Source organism: Acomys minous (assembly GCF_964271855.1).
Source record: "Acomys minous genome assembly, chromosome: 18".
In the NCBI taxonomy this organism is placed as follows: Eukaryota; Metazoa; Chordata; class Mammalia; order Rodentia; family Muridae; genus Acomys; species Acomys minous.
Window position 1 is genome coordinate 46,264,926 of NC_140501.1, and position 17,614 is coordinate 46,282,539.

A 17,614-nucleotide genomic window follows, 5' to 3' on the forward strand; every position below is an offset into this window, starting at 1 on the left:
TTTTTAAGCTTTTATAAAGGGATCCAAAAACCCAAGGGGGCGGGGTGGGCATTTAGCTCAGTGGTAGCGCTCTTGCTAGGCTGGGTTGTTCTCAGCTCCAAGAAAAAACAGCAACCAAAAGGGTTTCGAGTGGCTGCTCTAGACCACAGCTTGTCTTTCCCTTTACAAGCTCACTGCTGCGAATGATGTCAGAAGTAGCTAACATTTGAAATTTGCTTTCAAATACTATATTATTGTATGTTTGCTAAGGAGCCTTTGTTTTTTTTTTCAGAATTAACACACGTACCATATTTCTCTTACTATTTATAAATCCCACTTTCTCTTATTTATACCTACACATTTGCAGAATGTGTGTGTTCACGTATGATACATGTATGGTCCTTGACCTTCTGGGTGGGTCATTGGTTGAGTGCTTGCTGCATACCTTAAGGACCCATCATGAGTGTCAGGTGGTCTGGGACTGTGTGCACCACCAGGCTGGCCTCGAACTCACAGACATCCACTTGCTTCTGTCACTTAGGTAGTAGGGTGTGTACCACCACGTCTGGCACGTGAATTTTTAACAAGAATCTATACCAAAATGTTAACTGGTACTAACTGAGGAGAAGGCCAAGTTTACTCTTATGTTTTACGCTGCTTCTTAAATGTCTGACAGTAAGAGCCAGGCGTGGTGGTGCACACCCGTGATCCCAGCACTTGGGGAGGCAGAAGGTGGTGGGTCTCTGTGAGTTTGAGGCTAGCCTGGTCTACAAAGAGAGTCCAGGCCAGCCAGGGCTACACAGAGAAACCCTGTCTTGAAAAATATCCAAGAATCTACCATGTTATAATACATTCCTAGTAATAAAACATATTGTCTAAAACTGATAATTATACAAACGTCTCAGACACAGATGTTAAATGCTTGAAGTTACAGTTAATGGAACTCCTTTTAACGGTCCCAGGCTAGCCTGTGCACATTACATAAGCAGAAGACCCAGTCCTATAAAACATGAGACAAAGTTACAGTGGACAAGGTGACGCCACGAGAGAGCAGCCTTCTATTCCAAGCCTTCCATAAAACTTACTCTGTGTATGTGTGTTTGTGTGGTATTGGATTGTAATAAATGGTTTCAATTTCTTAGAAACCTAATCGTGACTACTTGTTAAGATACAGTCATTTTGTCTTGTACATTCTCATATATACCAGAGTCCTAATATGAATATTATAAAATGCAACCGGATTTTTTTTTAAGGGGGTGAAGTAGCAAGACAGGGTTTCTCTCCAGTCCCGGCTGTCCCACAGGCCTCAAACTCCAATCTGCCTACCTTTGTCCCCTGAGCGCTGGAGACTAAAGGGGTGTGCCACCACAGCTCAGCCTAAACGCAACTGGAGTTAAAATTTTCCCTCCTACACTGAAGGTGTACCTAAATAAAAAATGTGTATAAACTGAAAAATTTTAGAAAAAATTAAAAATTCAAACAAAAGCAAGTTTATTTACACAAGTTACAGTATTGACTAGATATAAATAGTGATAATGCTGTCGCTGCCACAGCAGCCAACTGCAGTTCAACTGAGCTCTGTATTTTGAAATATCACACTCCCTGAGCTCCAGCCTTTGTTCTAGCCCTGATGCCTCAGAGTAGTTCACACTGACCCGACACAGCAGCCCCTCGGCCCCTCGGGTGCTGGGACCACAGGTGCGAGCCGCCGTGCCTGGCTCAGTGCCCTTTCTAATCTCCACGAGCTGCCTGCCGCTCTCCTTCAGTCTCATTCCTGAACTACTAGGTACAAACCCAGCATGACAGTCATTCTGAGTAATCCTCAAGATCTGCCTCGAGGGCGACAGAAGCCAGGGTTCGGCCTTCACTGGGCTGCTCCTTAAGGGTCTGTGGTTTGCATTTCCCTCTTGACGGTAACGCAGCACCGGGAGTCTGCGCGCAGCTCCGCCTCCTTCAGTCAGAGTCACTGCTGCTGCTTGAGGAGTCTGTTGACATGACCTCGACGTCATCCTCGTTCTCCTTGTTGTGCCCAGGAGGCTCCAACAGAAAGTCACTGCTGTGGTTTGGTGGAAGCATGTTCACAGACATGTCATTCGACTGCCAGGGATACTGTGGAGCAAGGACATCTGGGAAAAGCAGCACATGACATCAGTTCTGCCTGTGTCCACCTGCTCAGCCCCCTCCCTTTATGCAAGGAGCTTAGCTCTATCTACGCACCCACCTACCTGGGGACGCTAAGATTAGGGCTTCACAATGCTACACCCAGGAACTCCATCCATCTACAGCCAGCCACATTACATACACATATATACTACAGTATCTGCTACTAGCTACTAACTCTTTCACTTTTCCTACTGAAGTTACTGATGTGGTGTCTCTCAAAAGGATTATAACTAACAGTTCAGTACAACTGCAATGAGAAACTCAAGGAACCTCTGGGAATTAATAAGCAGAGTTTCCAAGCCCACACGTCACACAGTAGCGATAGCTAAAAACAAGCTTCAGAAAGCAGTCCCCCACTTACGTCCTTTCTCCTTAGAAAGGTTATTTCACATTCGCACATGGCACCTACAAAACGTGCTTGCTCTTTTTGGGGAGCATGCCTAGCAAACTGCAAAAAAATGCTCTTCAGGATAGTAAGAAAGGAGTGGTCAGCGCCTGGGGAGGGGGGCAGGAGATGCACACGAGGGACAGAAGGCCTAGGCTAGTGTCAGACCAGCCATTGCTAGTGTCAGACCAGCCACTGCAGGCTCTTTGGATGAAGCAGGCACAGAGCAACAAGCCTTGCCGTTCACTGCTAGATGGCGCCTCGCTGGCAGGCACCTCTAAAAGACCGCGGTCTGCTTGAAAGCACCTTCCAGTCGGCATTACCTGGCAGTCGGCCTGCTGCGAGGGCATCCCCCGGCAGATGGCCGTTCACGCCGCTGGTGGAAGGGTTGTTCATCTGGCCCAACAGTCCACTTCTCATCTCTAAATCGGTTGGGTATGGCCTCCGAGGGTCACCTAAAACAATAAAGACAGCTTTTAACTCAAGTTAAAACTCAAGCTATGTGAGACAAGTCTCACTAGGTAGCCCAGGCTAGCCTCCAACTTGCAGTCCTGCCTTGGCTTCCTCAGGGGTTGTCTTTACATCATGTACTACCATGCCTTGCCTAAAGTTACACTTAAAATTCTTAAGCTGGGCCTGCTGGCACACACCTTTAATCTCAGCCCTCAGGAGGCAAAATTCTGACTTGGAGGCCAGCCTGGTCTACAAACTGAGTTCCAGAACAGCCACGGCTACATAGAGAATTTTTCTCAAAAAATAAAATAAAATTATGGAAAACGAAAATTTATTCTGTCACTTGTTAAAGGTATAATGTATCAATTGTAAAAAAAAAATAATGTGTTTTTGTTTTATGCTCATTGGCATTTTCGCCCATGGACATCTGTGAGAAGGTACCCGAAGTCCTGGGACTGGAGTTACAGACAGTTGAGGGCTGCCATGTGGGTGCTGGGAACTGAACCCAGGGCCTCTGAAAGAGCAGCCAAGTGTTCTTAACCGCTGAGCCACCTCTTCAGCCCCTCATATATTAGTTTTCAAAATATACACATTTTTGTTTCTCCTCTGAATCCTCCTAGGAATATACTATTATCTGTGTTTTGTAAAAATTAGGGAAAAAATAGGCATTTTAGAAAACATCCCAAATGATGATTTAGGTAGATTTTAACAATCTTAATTCTTTCAACTTAATTCTATTTCCCAGTGAGAAATGTGACAATGACACATAGAGAGCAGAGCACTCACATGTTAGAAAGGACTGGAATGCCTACTAGGACTATCTCCTGTCAGCCTTTCTGAGTCTGCCTAGCTCCAAGGCTGGGGTGGTGGGCACACCTGTGACCCCACCTGTGAGCCAGCACTGGAAGGCAGCATCAGGGAGGCCAGCAAGGAGGCAGTTCCGAGGTGGAGGTAGGACTGCTCAAGCTCATCCTCACTTATATAGTAAGATGGAGGCCGGTCTAGGATACATAAAGCCTGTCACAAAGAAAGCAGCAGACGGATGGACAAATTCCTGTACTTCTCTAGTTTTATCAAGAGAACACACTGTCATTAAGGAACAGCTTGGTGGTGACACCCACACCCAGCCTGGTCATGTTTCTCACCGATGTCAGGAATTATCCGCAAACTGCGGCTGGCATCTACGTTTGCAGCAACACCAGCTGCCAGAGAGCCCACCCAGCCTCAAACTCACAGCGATTCACCAGCCTCTGCCTCCCAAGTGCTGGGATTAAAGGCATGCATCACTACCACCCAGCTGCAGATGTCATTTTAAATAAGGGCATTCTACATTTAAATAGTTTTACTTAGACACCCCAGTACTTTCAAACCCACATTGATCTGATATACGGAGAAGCGTTCCTACCTGGAACCCAGGTCAGCGGAGCACATACAGCATTGCTTGCACTAATCCTATGTGCATATTTAATGATTTCTTCAGAGGAGATTGCACCTGAGTTGAGGAAATAAACCAGTTCAGACCACTGAGCACAAGTTCAGAAGAACATACACCACAGTCACACAGCATGCTTAATTTCAAACAATCAGGAAATGGGATAGTCTCAGCCATCTTCCCTAACACCTGAATATACAAAACCATCACAAATATTTTTAAACAAGAGAACCAAGAGGCCCAGTCAGCAAACTCAGGTAACATCAAGGCGAGGCCAGCGCAACACTCGGTAGTCTCCTTACTAGTCGCCACCCAATGCAGAGCGCTTCTCAAACAGTCAAAGGGGGAAGCGCTTCGCTCCAGCGATGGGCGAGCTGCTAACTCAGCAGTGCACACCCTCTGTGAACCCAAGGGAGAGGCTCTAGGCGGGATGTGCACCCAACAGAAACAGCAGCTCCCCCCAAGGGCCGGGAACAGCTTTCACTCCATAACTTCACCCTGTTTCGAGAAGCACTATGCTTCTTGCTACAGGAGCCCACCCACCTCTCAGAGATTACTTGCTGCTTCCTCGCATGGAATAATCAGAAAGCAGATTCCAAAGCGGCAAGCAGAAAACAGAGATGGCTGAATGTAAACCAAACGCACAAAGTATTAAAATCAGAGACCTGGAATTTCACTCTCGGTATCTGAACTGGAGGATCCCGTGAGCCCATGAGGTGAGGCTTTTAACGTGGGCAAGGAGGGCGGGCAGGCAGGGTGCTGGCATGGCCTGACTTCAGGGCTCCCTTCTCAGTTCAGTTGTGTGGTCACCACCGTTCTCTTCGGCCTCGCCTTCAAGCTCCAGCTTAACTCCCACCCCTCTCTCTCAACAGTTCTATAAGCCGCTGTCTGCCCTCCGTGTGTAAGTAAAAAGCACCCTCCCTCTGCAGGGTGCCGACTGCAATGCAGGACCACAACACACTTTACAAACAGTAGCCACTGGGCATGCTTCCAACAGCCTCATTAGCAGCATTTTTATCAACTTAATTTTCTTTTTACTTATGTGTGCATACCTGTGTAAGCCTGAGCACACGTACAGCCGTATGTGGGTCCCAGGATCACACATGAACAAGCTTTTCACCTACCGCACCGTCTCCCCAGCCCTTCGCCAGCATTTGAGCCGGCCGGGCTTCCCACACACCCACCTTTTCTTGCTTTCTCGATTGACTTCAGTTTCTCCTTTGCCTGGTAAACAGCTGTTGCCTAATTTAAACAAAATTTAAGGTATAAATTACTCTTAACTATGCCAAGCAGCTTTTTAGATTGATTCACAAGGTTACTCACCTACAGAAACTATCTGCAAGACTTGGAAGCCCCTGAAATTCATCTGTGATCTGAAGCATCACTTAGTATCATTACATCGTAATTATAGTTAATGAAAGAAATACAGTCACGACTTGGTCCCCCATTAGTAAGTAGCTGTTAGAGAGTAGAACTGGGAGGAGAGGAGGGAGCTGGCCACGACCAGGATGTAAAGTAGATAATTAATAACGATAAATCAATAAATAAATGGCTGTTAGAAATACATCACATGGAAGTTACAGAGAGGAACACTAGGAGTAGATGGCTTACGTGGGGATTAGGGTAGGGGGACAGAAGAAAAGATGGGGGAGGGTACAAGTAAAAATGTCAGAAGAAATAGACCAATCCTATCTAGAAAAACAAAACAAAAACAACAACAGAAGACCAAGATATGGATTGTCACTGTTTGAACTGTGAGACAAAGGCAATTTTTCTTTCTTTCTTTTTTTTTTTAATTTTCTTGCATTTTCTGAATTTTTCCTGGTAAGTAAATATGACTTTCTTAAGAAAATAAAATAATTTTTAAAAGCATTTACTTAAAAACCCAAGGCATTTACTTAGGATTGGGTCTCCTTCTTTTAAGGGACCCAAGCTATCCTAAACCTCCCAGGCTCCTTTACCTAGAGCCCCACTGTGGCTTGGAAGCTGTTCAACAGGAGCAAAAAAGGCAGCACCGCTGGGCAACAGGAAGTCAAGCTCAGGTGTTTCTGTAATACGAGTGCCAGACAGCTGCATTAGCAGTTAGCAAAATAATTGGACAATCAAAGCAAATAAATTTCTTCTTCAAAATAGTAGCCAAGCCAGGCACGGTAGTGCATACCTTTAATCCCAGCATCCAGGAGGCAGAGCCAGGTGGATAACTATGAGTTTGAGGCCAGCGTGGTCTACATAGAGAGTTCTAGTCCAGCCAGAGCTACATAGGGAGACCCTATCTCAAGATTTTTTTTTTTAAGGCAAGGAGCTGAGATGGCTCATCAGTTAAGACCAATTGCAGAGGATCCAGGTTCAGTTCCTGGCAACCATACCCACTCTGCAGCTCAAAATAGTTGTAAAGTCTAATTCCAGGGGCCTGATGCCCCCTCTGGCCTCTGCCAGCACTGCACACATTTGGTGCACTTACATTGGCAAAACACTCATACACGTAAAAATGTTTTATTAAAAATGTAAGTAAAAAACTTGTTTTAAATGGTAGAGACCAACAAAGGAAAGCCTAATGTAGAACCCTGATGGATAACAAACTCACTACCTTAGGATGGAAAAGCAAATTAATTCATAAAATTTTAAAGAACTTGTGAAACATGTTTATTGACCCAAAATATTTCAAGATTGTGACTAGTAGTATCAAACCTAATTAGGCCAAAGAAAAGTAAAGCTTCCTTCCTATTTCTGTAATTTAAAACACTGAAATAATGGCTCAAGAGTAATACAGGCTACCTGAAATAAATAAGTGGGTGGCAAGTACAGCGGCGGGTGCAGTGGGAGGTGACAACGGAGTCCACTGAACCATGGCTAGGATGCCACTTGGAAAATTGCCTGGGCCTGGTGAGTCACACTTACAATCCCAGCACTAAGGAAGCTGAGGTCACAGCTGACTACAGAGTAAAGCTCATCTTGTCAAATCAAAGGGATGGGGCCTAGAAAGATGGTTCCGTGGCTAAGAGCACTGGCTGCTCTTCCAGAGGGCCCAGGTTTGAACCCTAGCAACCACACTGTGACTCCTCAGCCATCTGTGACTCCAGTTCCAGGGGAGCTGATGCCTCTGCTGCTCTCTATAGGCCCACACATGTGATATCCACAAGGACACGAAAGCAAAACATTATACACGTAAGATGAAATGTTTAAAAATGGAAAGTCCCCCCCTCCCCCCTTCTAACAGGCCTTTCAGGAGAGAATGAAGCAACTTCCTCTCGAGGACCAACCGTCGTCAACTCACCAGGATCTGCTCTGCCTCTTTTAGCTGTTTCTGCAGTTGTTGAATGTCACTGTCTCTCTTCTCTACTTCTTTTTCCAAAGCCTGCATTTCATGGTGGACTTTTCCTTGGTTAAGTGCTAATTTCATTAGTTCTTGAAAGTTCGCATCTCGGAGAATTAGCAACTCCAAAACCTATCAAGTAACGGTTGATTCCATCAGACAACAGGACAATCGAGGCGATCACCAATGAGACAAAGAATCCATACTTGAACTGGCTAGGTTTACAAATTTTAACACCTCAAAATAGTCTTCATCAGCATGAACAACATGCACGGACCATCTGCATTTGTGGTGATTTTGGGAAACAGTGCTAATATCAGGAATTCCCGTTCATTCTACTCTTCAAGGAAGAACAAATCTGTCACAAGTAGTTCCACAACAAAACCAGACTTATTTATCTTCCACAGATAAAATTTAAAAAGTTATCCTTAAACATACAAAATGGAATAATATCTCTCCCAAAATCTAATGCTTTGAGGTAATTTTAGTTGTCACCAAAAACTTTAAAAACTTTGAGGTCTGAGCTGCACTAATGTATTAGAAGCTATAACTGGAACCCAGTTACAACTGTAATTTCATTCCCAGGATTGCTTGGAAGCCCAGAAAATGAGTGGCTTTTAAAAAAAATAGTAAACTACATAGACGTATGCTGATACGGCAAAAGGCCACCACACAGGTTAGTAAGCAACAGAAGCCTGAGTTCCGTTTGCAGCCTTTCATTTGCTACAGTATGACAGAGAGGTCAGACCCTCTGAGCCTATTTTCTCCTCTAAAGAGAAAGAGTCACTAATAACAGCTATTATATGCCGGACTGTTTTGAATACTCATGAAACACATAAGAAGAGCTCAGCATGTAAGTCCAGCTCTGAGGTAAAGGCAGGAGAATCAACAAGTAAGCCTGGGCTACATAAAAACCCATCTTTAAAAAAAAGAAAAAGAAGCCGGACATGGTGGCTCACGCCTTTAATTCCAGCACTCAGGAGGCAGAGGCAGGCGGATCACTGTGAGTTCAAGGTCAGCCTGGTCTACAAAGTGAGTCCAAGACAGCCAAGACTATAGAGAAACCCTGTCTCAAAAAACCCAAAAAGAGAAAAGAGAAAGAGGTTGGAGGGATGATTCAGAAGTTAAGAGCACTGTCTGCTCTTCCAAAGGTCCTAAGTTCAATTCTCAGCAACCCCATGGTGGCTCAGAACCATCTATAATGAGACCTAGTGCCCTCTTCTAGGGGGCAGGCACACATGCAGGCAGAGCACTGTATACATAATACATAAATAAATTTTTAAAAGGAAGAAAAGAAAAAGTTGGGCTGTGGCACTGGCAGTGCCTGCTTTTTTTCTTTAATTTAAATCACTTTATTTTTATAGATTTCAATAATTATACACCACTCTTCACATAAAGACAGTGAGACCTTAAGGATAAGGAAGATAAGGATCAGGATGGAGTCTCCAAGGGTATACAGGTGTGAGACTTAACACTGGAATGTTCTTTTTTAAATTTTTTTTTTCCGAGACAAAGTCTCTCTGTGTTAGCCTTGGCTGTCCTGGACTCACTTTGTAGACCAGGCTGGCCTCGAACTCACAGAGGTCCACCTGCCTCTGCCTCCCGAGTGCTGGGATTACAGGCGTGCGCCACCACGCCTGGCTCCACTGGAATGTTCTTGTTTCCTTTTAACCTTTTTTCCCTCTTATGTAAGATAGTTGGGTTGTATAATAAAGTTTAATTGTTGAGAAACAGAGCCAACACTGGAAAAATATATATTAAACTTGTTTAACCAGCTGCACTTAGGGCCAGGCACAGCAAAATGAATAGAGAACTGTGTAATCGTTTTAAAAGGCTGCTGTATGTTTAACACATCCTAACTAAAGAAGCACAGTCAACAACCTGACCCTCGGCCATGTGGGGCGAGGGGAATCACAGTGGAAACCTCAACACCGTTTCTCCAGCTTCTCCACTCACACATCAACAGCCTGTTTAAAACACTTTTTACTGACTCTTTGTGAGCTTCACACCATGCACCCCAGCTCTGCCCATCTCTGTCCCCTCATATCTGCCCTTCGCCCCTGCAACCTCCCTGCAAAATAAAAAACACACAAACAACACCAAAGCACAGGAGGCGTCTCATCACGGCAGCTGTACTATGTCACACCATGCGTGTCCCACAGTACAGTCCTCGGTCCACACATCTTCACTTGCGAATGTTCCTTGGAATGAGTCGCTGGTCTAGCTCATCTCCGGCCCCTGTGATACCATCAGTCCTGGATTCTCAGTGGGACCCTTCCCAGTTTCCCTGTTGCTGTCCTGTGTCGTGGAGACCCTGCAGCTTTGGGTCAGCAGGACAGCCCTTTCATGCCTCCCAACCATTTGCAGATGACGTAGATGTTGGGGTGGGCCAACTCAGAGCCCTGGCTCTGGGCCTGGGTGGGAGCTGAGCTGTCAGCGTACTGGCTGTCCCTTAGCGACACCACCAAGGCAAGTTCAGTTCTCCAGCACTGTTTCTGCCAGGCCACCCAGTGTCACCACTGGCAGGAAGCAGGCCAGCCTTCCTTTTCCTATGGCTGCACAGTCAAGGCACGGGGCCCACTCTCCCGAGTGCTACAACCAGTGAGGGGGTAGAGCCAGCCCTCTGAACTCCTGCAGGTACCAAGAGAGGAAGCGGGAGGGCATCACCCCTGTACCCACCACACCTCACAACAGATGGAGTGGCAAGGCCAGCTCGCTCTGGCTCTCACCCTTGGGGCTGGCTCACCTACACCCCCACACACACATGAGCCAACACTACTGCGCTGACCAGCAAAGTGCAGTGCCTGCTCTCTCTGAGGGCTGCAGCCACTGAGGAACAGGGACAGCTCACAAGCTGATAGCCAAGGCTTCACAAAGAAACTTCATCTTGAAATCTGCCCCTCCCCCACTCCCCAAAGAAAGGAAAGGGAGGAAAAGGAAAAAGAAGTTTCTGAATCACAAAAAAAACCAAAAAACAAAAACCAACTAAAATATATCTAACTACTGTAGACAAATAGAAAGAATGGAACAGTATAAAAGCATCTAAGAGTGATATGGCCTTTGATTTCCAATCATTTCAAGTTTCACTGGGACAAATCAGCAACATATACAGATCTCTGTTATAAGAACGTCAACTGATAGAGATGCTGACCTGGGACACTCCAGTGCTGGGATTTAAGGCTTGAATGCACGCCTAGGAACTTTCTTAGGCACAGTGTTATATACATGATACAAGGAAAGTTATCAATACACCTAGTACAGTGATGCATGCTTTTAATCCTTTAATGCCTTAAACTCGGGAGACAAAGGCAGGCCAATCTCTGTGAGTTTGAGGCCAGCCTGGCCTACAGAGTGAGTTCCAGGACAGCCAAGGCTACATAGTCAGACACTGTCACAGAAAAACACAAAAATTAAGTAAATAAAACTGCGCTTAAAAAAAAAAAGTATCAATTTAAAGATTTCATGTAGCATCCTGTTCTCACACAAAATTTAAACAAACTCTCAAACAATATCCTTTTTTCCCTCTTTCTTTTTAGTTTTTTTTTTTTTTTTTGAGATAGGGTTTATCTGTGCTGGCTGCCCTGGAACTCGCTCTGTAGACTAAGCTGGCCTTGAAATCAGAGAACTGCTTGCCTCTGCCTCCCGAGTGCTGGGATTAAAGGTGTAAGCCGTTACTGCCAGGCATTAATAATTTAATTAAGTTAAAAAGCCACTTACCTGATTTTCCTCTTCCAGCTGTAACAGCTTCTGATTTCTTGAAATTGCCAGCATTTCTATAAGTTCCCTAAAAGAAAAACAACCATCAGGGCATGGCGGTGCTTGCCTGGAAACTCAGTGTTTGGGAGGATTCAGGCCAACCTGGGCTACCTAGTGAGACCTTTTTAACAACACAGTAAAAATCTGTGCAAGTTAACTGCTCTCTGCCCCACCTGATTGTTGAGGCCATGGTACTCCCAGCATGCTGGACATTTGTGGTGACTGGAAACACATCAGCCCTCACAACACACAATCACCAATGCCTCAGTTGTGAATTACAACTGACTGGGCTGTGGGGCTGCGGGCAAAATCTACTGCTGCCATTTGTGTAAGGTATGTTTTTGTTCGTTTGTTTTTGAGACAGAGTTTCTCTGTGTAGCCTGTCCTGGACCAGGTTGGCCTCAAATTAACAGAGATCCACCTGCCTCTGCCTCCCTGAGTGCTGGGATTACAGGCCTGTGCCCCGGTGCCCAGCTTGTAAATTATGTTTTCTTTTAAGACGGTTCTGATCTCATTGATGGTGGCTGCTTTCCCCTTACAAGGTCCCAAGAGACAGATACAAGGCTATCATGACATTACGGAGAATTACATCCAATTTAATCCATCTCGGCCACACACCAGCCACCCCGCCGCGCCCTGCAGGATGGTTCTAAGCTTTTTCGGATGATGGCCCCATCTACTTAGCAAGTCTGATGACTTTGTAAGCAGCCCGTTTCTTCAGGAAGCTTGCCCTGCTACCACCGGAATAGGAGTCCCATTCATGGAATGCAGAAGGCTGTAGCTCAACCCTTATCGGCAGATTTACACATCTGTCTCCCTCCCTGTGACCCTGGATCCTTCCATGACTACAGTATCTCAGGACTTCGCACCCCAGGGAGCGCGCTTTAAATGTCTACAGAGAGTTCGTGAATGATGGGGCTCGCATCTGACCCTCCTACAGGCTACTACAGCTTTGATTGCCCTGGGGCTCCAGGTGATCGTCATTGAGATGTCCCCGAGGTGGGAAAATGCCGCCCACAGCTCCGGAAGGCAGTAGACCCCAGGACCACCGCACTCGCGCTCCCCAGTCAGCGGCCACAGCCGACCCTACTCGAGCAGGCTCTCAGGCCGCGGTTACCTCGACAACACCTCCAGGTCTTCCAGAGCAGACAGCAACCGCTCTCGCGTACTGCCAAGGCCTGCCATTCCCGAGACGCCTCCCATCCGCTCCCTTTCCTTCTCCCCACTTAAAGAAGCCGCCATTGTCCCGCTGATCACCAGGCGCCGCATGCGCACTGTGAGCAAGCAGCAGGAAGGGCGGAACCGGAAAACGGAAAAAAAGAGTAACGGAGGCCACGACGAAGCGGTCCCGCTCGAGCGCCGCCTAGGGTCCTGGAGGTGCACTGCAGTTCGAGCGCCATCTGCAGGGTAGAGAAGGGTTTGCGGTGCCTTCCAATCTGGCAGGCTCCAACTGGATCCAGGATGAGAGACACAGTTCCCAGTCGGCCGGGTCATCTGTTTCCTCAGCGACAATGGAAGGCTTCTTACAAAAGAGTTTTGATACACTGAGTGCATTTCATAATGATTAACTTCTGTTTTTGTCTTTATTTCGACAATAATGTCCCAACCATCAAATTTAGTCTCTCATGAGGTTGTAGTAAATTTAGGGCAGGAACTAAAATCCTTTCTCCCCTGCTCACTCACTCTTCTATTTGGTAGCCAAATTTACTTGCCTCGTAGACCAGGCTGGCCTCAAACTCAGAGATCAGCCTGCCTCTGCCTCCTGAGTGCTGGGAATAAAGAGGTGCACCACCAGGCCTGACTATTAAAATTCAGTATCTTAATCATTGCATGTATAGGGTTTACTGGCATCAAGTTGCACTTTGGGAGGCAGAAGGAGGCAGGGGCGGGTGATCTCCAAGTTAAAAGCCAGCCTGGTCATAGAGCGAGTTCTAGGACAGCCAGGGCTACACAGAGAAACCCAGTCTCAAAACAAAACAAAACAAAACAAAACAAATTGCTGTTAAATAACATCCACCTCCAATTTCTTCATCTTGTAAAATGTAAATTTTATATTCCCAGAAGACGGACTTCCCATTCCCGGAAACCACATTGCGTTTTCTGTTTCTCTCTGACTATTCTGCATATTTTGTATGAGTGGAGTCACATAGACTGTTCTGGAGGCGGGCTTTTTGTGTTTTTGTTTTTGTTTTCTTTCTTTTTCAGACAGAATCTTCCTGGAGAAGCTAGTCCTAAAGTAGGAAGGAACTGACCTTCTCCTCTCTGCCAGCTGAACGTTGAGCCACTACTCCAGACTGATTTCGTTTAGCCTAATGCCATCGAGGCTCATCCATGTTGTCATAGGTAAAGAAAACCCTTCTCTTAAAGTCTGAGCGGTACACTCCCACATGTGCACACCATACCCTCCATCCGATGGGCATTGGGTTGGGTCACTCTCTTGGCTTTTAGAACTCACCTTCAGCCTGTGTATCTTCCAACAAGACTGCTGAACCGAGTGAATCAACAGTGTGTAAGGTAGTTCAAGAAGAATAGTATAAATAATCAACGAAGTACATATTCCAAGGCGGGACTGGGTGTCAACATTGAAAATGTACTTCCTCCCACTGTTTCTGTAGAAAATCAGCACAGTAGAAAACCCTGCCCACCAGGAAAACCCAGAGTTCCAGCTATCGGCAGTGGGGACGCTGTGCTAAGTCATGTTACTATTACCAAAAATGAGGTAAAAGCAGGGTGTGGTGGCACATGCCTTTAATCCCAGCACTCACGAGGCAGAGGTTGGCCAATCTCTGTGAGTTCAAGGCCAGCCTGGTCTACAAAGCGAGTCCAGGACAGTCAGGGCTACACAGAGAAACCCTGTCTTGAAAACCAAAAGACAAACAAACAAACAAAAAAAATGAGGTAAAGACACTCCTCACAGCCAGGCACCAGAGTGGGGACAATGACAGTGACTGTGCTCCCTTCATTTCAGCCCTACCCACTGTCCTGTGGAGTCTGACTCCACCTGGGCATCCAGAACTGACAATTCCCCAGGAGACTTGTGTTTCTATATTCAGTCATAACCACAGCTGTGTAATCCAGGATGTCAATTTAGTCAGTTAACAATGAAAAATAATGGTGCTGAGCACATTTTCCCATAAATAAACCTGCAGGAAAGTTCATTATCACATTAGTTGCTCGGTGATCTTGATTTCAAACAAATGAGGACAGGCTGCACACTTGATGATGCAGCCGTGAGGCTGTGTATCTCCCCAGTTGTGGGGAGATCGGTGTTGGAGACCAGAGCTTTTGTGCTCACAAGACAGGGTGCCTTCTTCCCTACGTGGTGCAAGAGACTCACCAACTCCTTTTGTTTCCTGCCCATCCCCCATCCCTATGGCCCATTCCTGTCAACACAGCAACCACCGGGCATCATGATAAATTATGTTTACAAATGTGAAAAAAAAGTTACTGTTATCACCTCGAGAGCCTCACGTTCTATCATGTGCTGTTCCACGAGGCAATAACTATCAATATTTTTAGATATGACTTTCACTATTTATGCTCAGATTTTAAGATTTTATATATATAAACACATATGCCTTTATTGGACTCCTTAACAAATGTATTTCTTTCCTGCGGTGATGAATCAAGCTCTATGTGTCATCAACACCCCATTTCTTTTCCTCTGTCCTAGTTTAGGACCATGAGGTACACATGTTCTGCTGATTTGTTTTCTTCTGTTTGTTTTTGCATACCTCTGTCTGCTTACTATTTACATCAGCTGTCTAGTGGAAAGCTGTGCAGCAGTTATTAAAGAGAAAATATTCAAAACACAAGACACGTAGTCCTGCTCTAGGAAGCTTTTCTCAATTATACACAGCGATTTTTTTTTTTTTTTTTTTTTTTTGGAGACAAGATCTCAGCTACATAAGCTCTGAGTGCTCTAGAATCCTCTTTGTAGACTGACCTAACACCTCCGCCTCCCATGGGCCCCACCAGGTTTGGCTGTATTATGACTATCTTACTGTGCGTGAAAAGTGTGAAAGTTTGAAGAGGGATCCTTTAAAGAGGTGGTGAAGTTAATTGAGGGTTATTAGGGCGGGGCCCTATCCACTCTGAATGGCACCACCCCCAGGGAGAGTAAGAGATAGATGTGCCAGAGATATGAGGAGAGGCGCTGGGATGACCCTGTGAGGTGGCTCTCTGGAAGCCTGAGAGGGACAAAGCAAGCCCAGTCTGCCCCCTCCAGGCCTATTTATTGGTCTCACACTCTGATCTCCAAAGCAGAGTGGAAGTGCGGGAGCAGCCCCAGTAGCCGTACAAGGAGGGCTTGCACGTCGGTAAGGATTCCAGGAGTTGAAGGAATTCCATTGCACGTGACCCTCTCTCCATCCTCTTTGTTTGGTGCTTCTTGTTGAAGCCAGGGCTTTCTCAGTCTCAGGCAAGTGCTCTCCCCCAGAGCTACATTCCCAGGCCTTCTCCCCATCGTGACGTGTGTTACCATCTTGTCATGACGTCACACCGGGCTAAGTGCGGCATTGCCTGCTACACTTCTATACCAACCCAGAAGAAGACAGACGGAGGAAAAAAAATAAAAACAACGTACAAGCCTCTCGGCTATTCTCAAAATTCATGACTGCAAACCCTGACTTTCCAGTGTGACCCTGGCTGAGGCTGCATAATTACACTGTGCTCTGAATCCCTCCCCCACATCCTTGGCATCATTTCACATTCCGGCCTGTCTCCAAGCGCCAGCACTCTCCCTCCCCCTTTCCTCCTCTCCCACTTTTGGATCTTGGTCCACTCGGAGCGCTAAGAAAGGAGGCAAACTCAGAAGGAAGGGCTTCCACAGTCCGTTTCCGTTGCGTGCGACCACCCACCTGCCCACCCACGTCACACCACAGACTGCCTGCCTAGCGCTCGAGCATTCTGGCAATGGTATGGAGAACTGAGGCTTTTAGGAGGTCAGCAGGAACCCGGGTGAATGGGTTGATGTTGTTATTTCCGGAGTGAGTTGGTTAGTCTTGGGGAGTGCCCCGCCCTTCCCCTCAAAGGCGAGCACTTCAGCCCTCTTGTCAAGGGATAATACAGCAGGAAGGCCCTCACCAGACACGAGACAGGAAACAGCTTTCAGGAGCTGGCTCTCTCCTTTCACCATGCGGGTTCTGTCTGGGGACTGAACTCAGGCCTTCAGGATTGACAACAAACACCCTTTTCATCCAACCAAATTTCCCATTATCCATTACCCAGAGCAGGATGATCTGTCTTAGGAGCACAGCGTGGACCAAGACACTCTGCAGCTCCCCAGCCTAGCCTCCACCGTGTCCATAACACCAGTGTGGTACTCAGGAATTCTGCCTTTTACTGATGTAGTGAGCAAAGCGGACGCTTATAAGTCTTGTATTTACTATTGAGAAGGATGTTGAACTCACCAAAGACCTGATAGGCAGGGAAATTAAAGACACTAAAAACAAATTATAATTATATACAGCTTGCCTTTAAGTAAGAAAATAAGAAAAAAAAAAGCTTATTTCCGCTACTTTGCCTTCACACAGTCCTTGACCCGCTTTACGGCAGATCCCCAAATGTGAAAGATGCTCAAGCACAGATGGAGTGTCGGCTCACAGCTGCGGTGTGCTGGGCGCTGCTTGGAAACCTGCAGACATTAGCCCGTCATCTGCTTCGGTTCTGGAAAGCTCTTTTCCACAGCCATTTCCCAAATTAAGTTTACAGGCTCCTGCTCAGGATCAAGGGTGAGGTGGAGAAGCAGAATTAGACATTCCTCTCCCGATAACTTGGTAGTGAAGGAAAGAGGCCACGCCCACTGCGTTCATTAACTCCATTCTCCAAGGAGCAAAAGGCTCTGACACTCCCCCTGAAGGCATGGGCCTCGGGGCCTTCTAGGCTTGGGTACAAACAACATCTACCTTGACACCAAGCTTCCGTCTGTGCTTACCCACCCAGGGATGGTCCCAAAAGGTCCAGCTTCACAGTTACTGATTCCCAGCTGTGCTTTCTGAAACTCTATACCTCTCCACCGGGAACTCCGTGTGGTGGCCTATGTTCCTATGCTCGTGGTCATGGCAAGACTTTGGGAAGCTGAGACAGTAAGTGCCACAAGTCCCCGGCCAGTCTGTGCAACACAAACAACAGA

General features: G+C 46.4%; 1 protein-coding gene across 1 annotated transcript; it reads right to left on the reverse strand.

Annotated features, from left to right (window-relative positions):
• Positions 1-1,446: 1,446 nt before the first annotated feature.
• On the reverse strand, positions 1,447-12,771 carry MED4 (mediator complex subunit 4). The gene is made up of 7 exons (XM_084767558.1): positions 12,599-12,771; positions 11,443-11,509; positions 7,687-7,857; positions 5,597-5,654; positions 4,386-4,472; positions 2,851-2,982; positions 1,447-2,105 (listed from the first exon to the last, which is right to left on the reverse strand). Exons 1-7 carry the CDS (start codon positions 12,748-12,750, stop codon positions 1,933-1,935), a joined length of 840 nt encoding a protein of 279 aa, XP_084623684.1. The 5' UTR covers positions 12,751-12,771; the 3' UTR covers positions 1,447-1,932.
• Between the last annotated feature and the right edge of the window lie 4,843 nt (positions 12,772-17,614).

What these genes read in the sequence shown, in the direction of transcription:
- MED4 (XM_084767558.1), bottom strand. Translation starts at nt 12,750, where the DNA reads ATGCGGCGCCTGGTGATCAGCGGGACAATGGCGGCTTCTTTAAGTGGG. An exon ending in AAGAGGCAGAGCAGATCCTG is followed by an intron (nt 5,655 to 7,686) that starts GTGAGTTGACGA and finishes TGTTTAAATTAG; the next exon opens with GCAACAGCTGTTTACCAGGC. An exon ending in CGCAGCAGGCCGACTGCCAG is followed by an intron (nt 2,106 to 2,850) that starts GTAATGCCGACT and finishes TGCTTTTCCCAG; the next exon opens with ATGTCCTTGCTCCACAGTAT.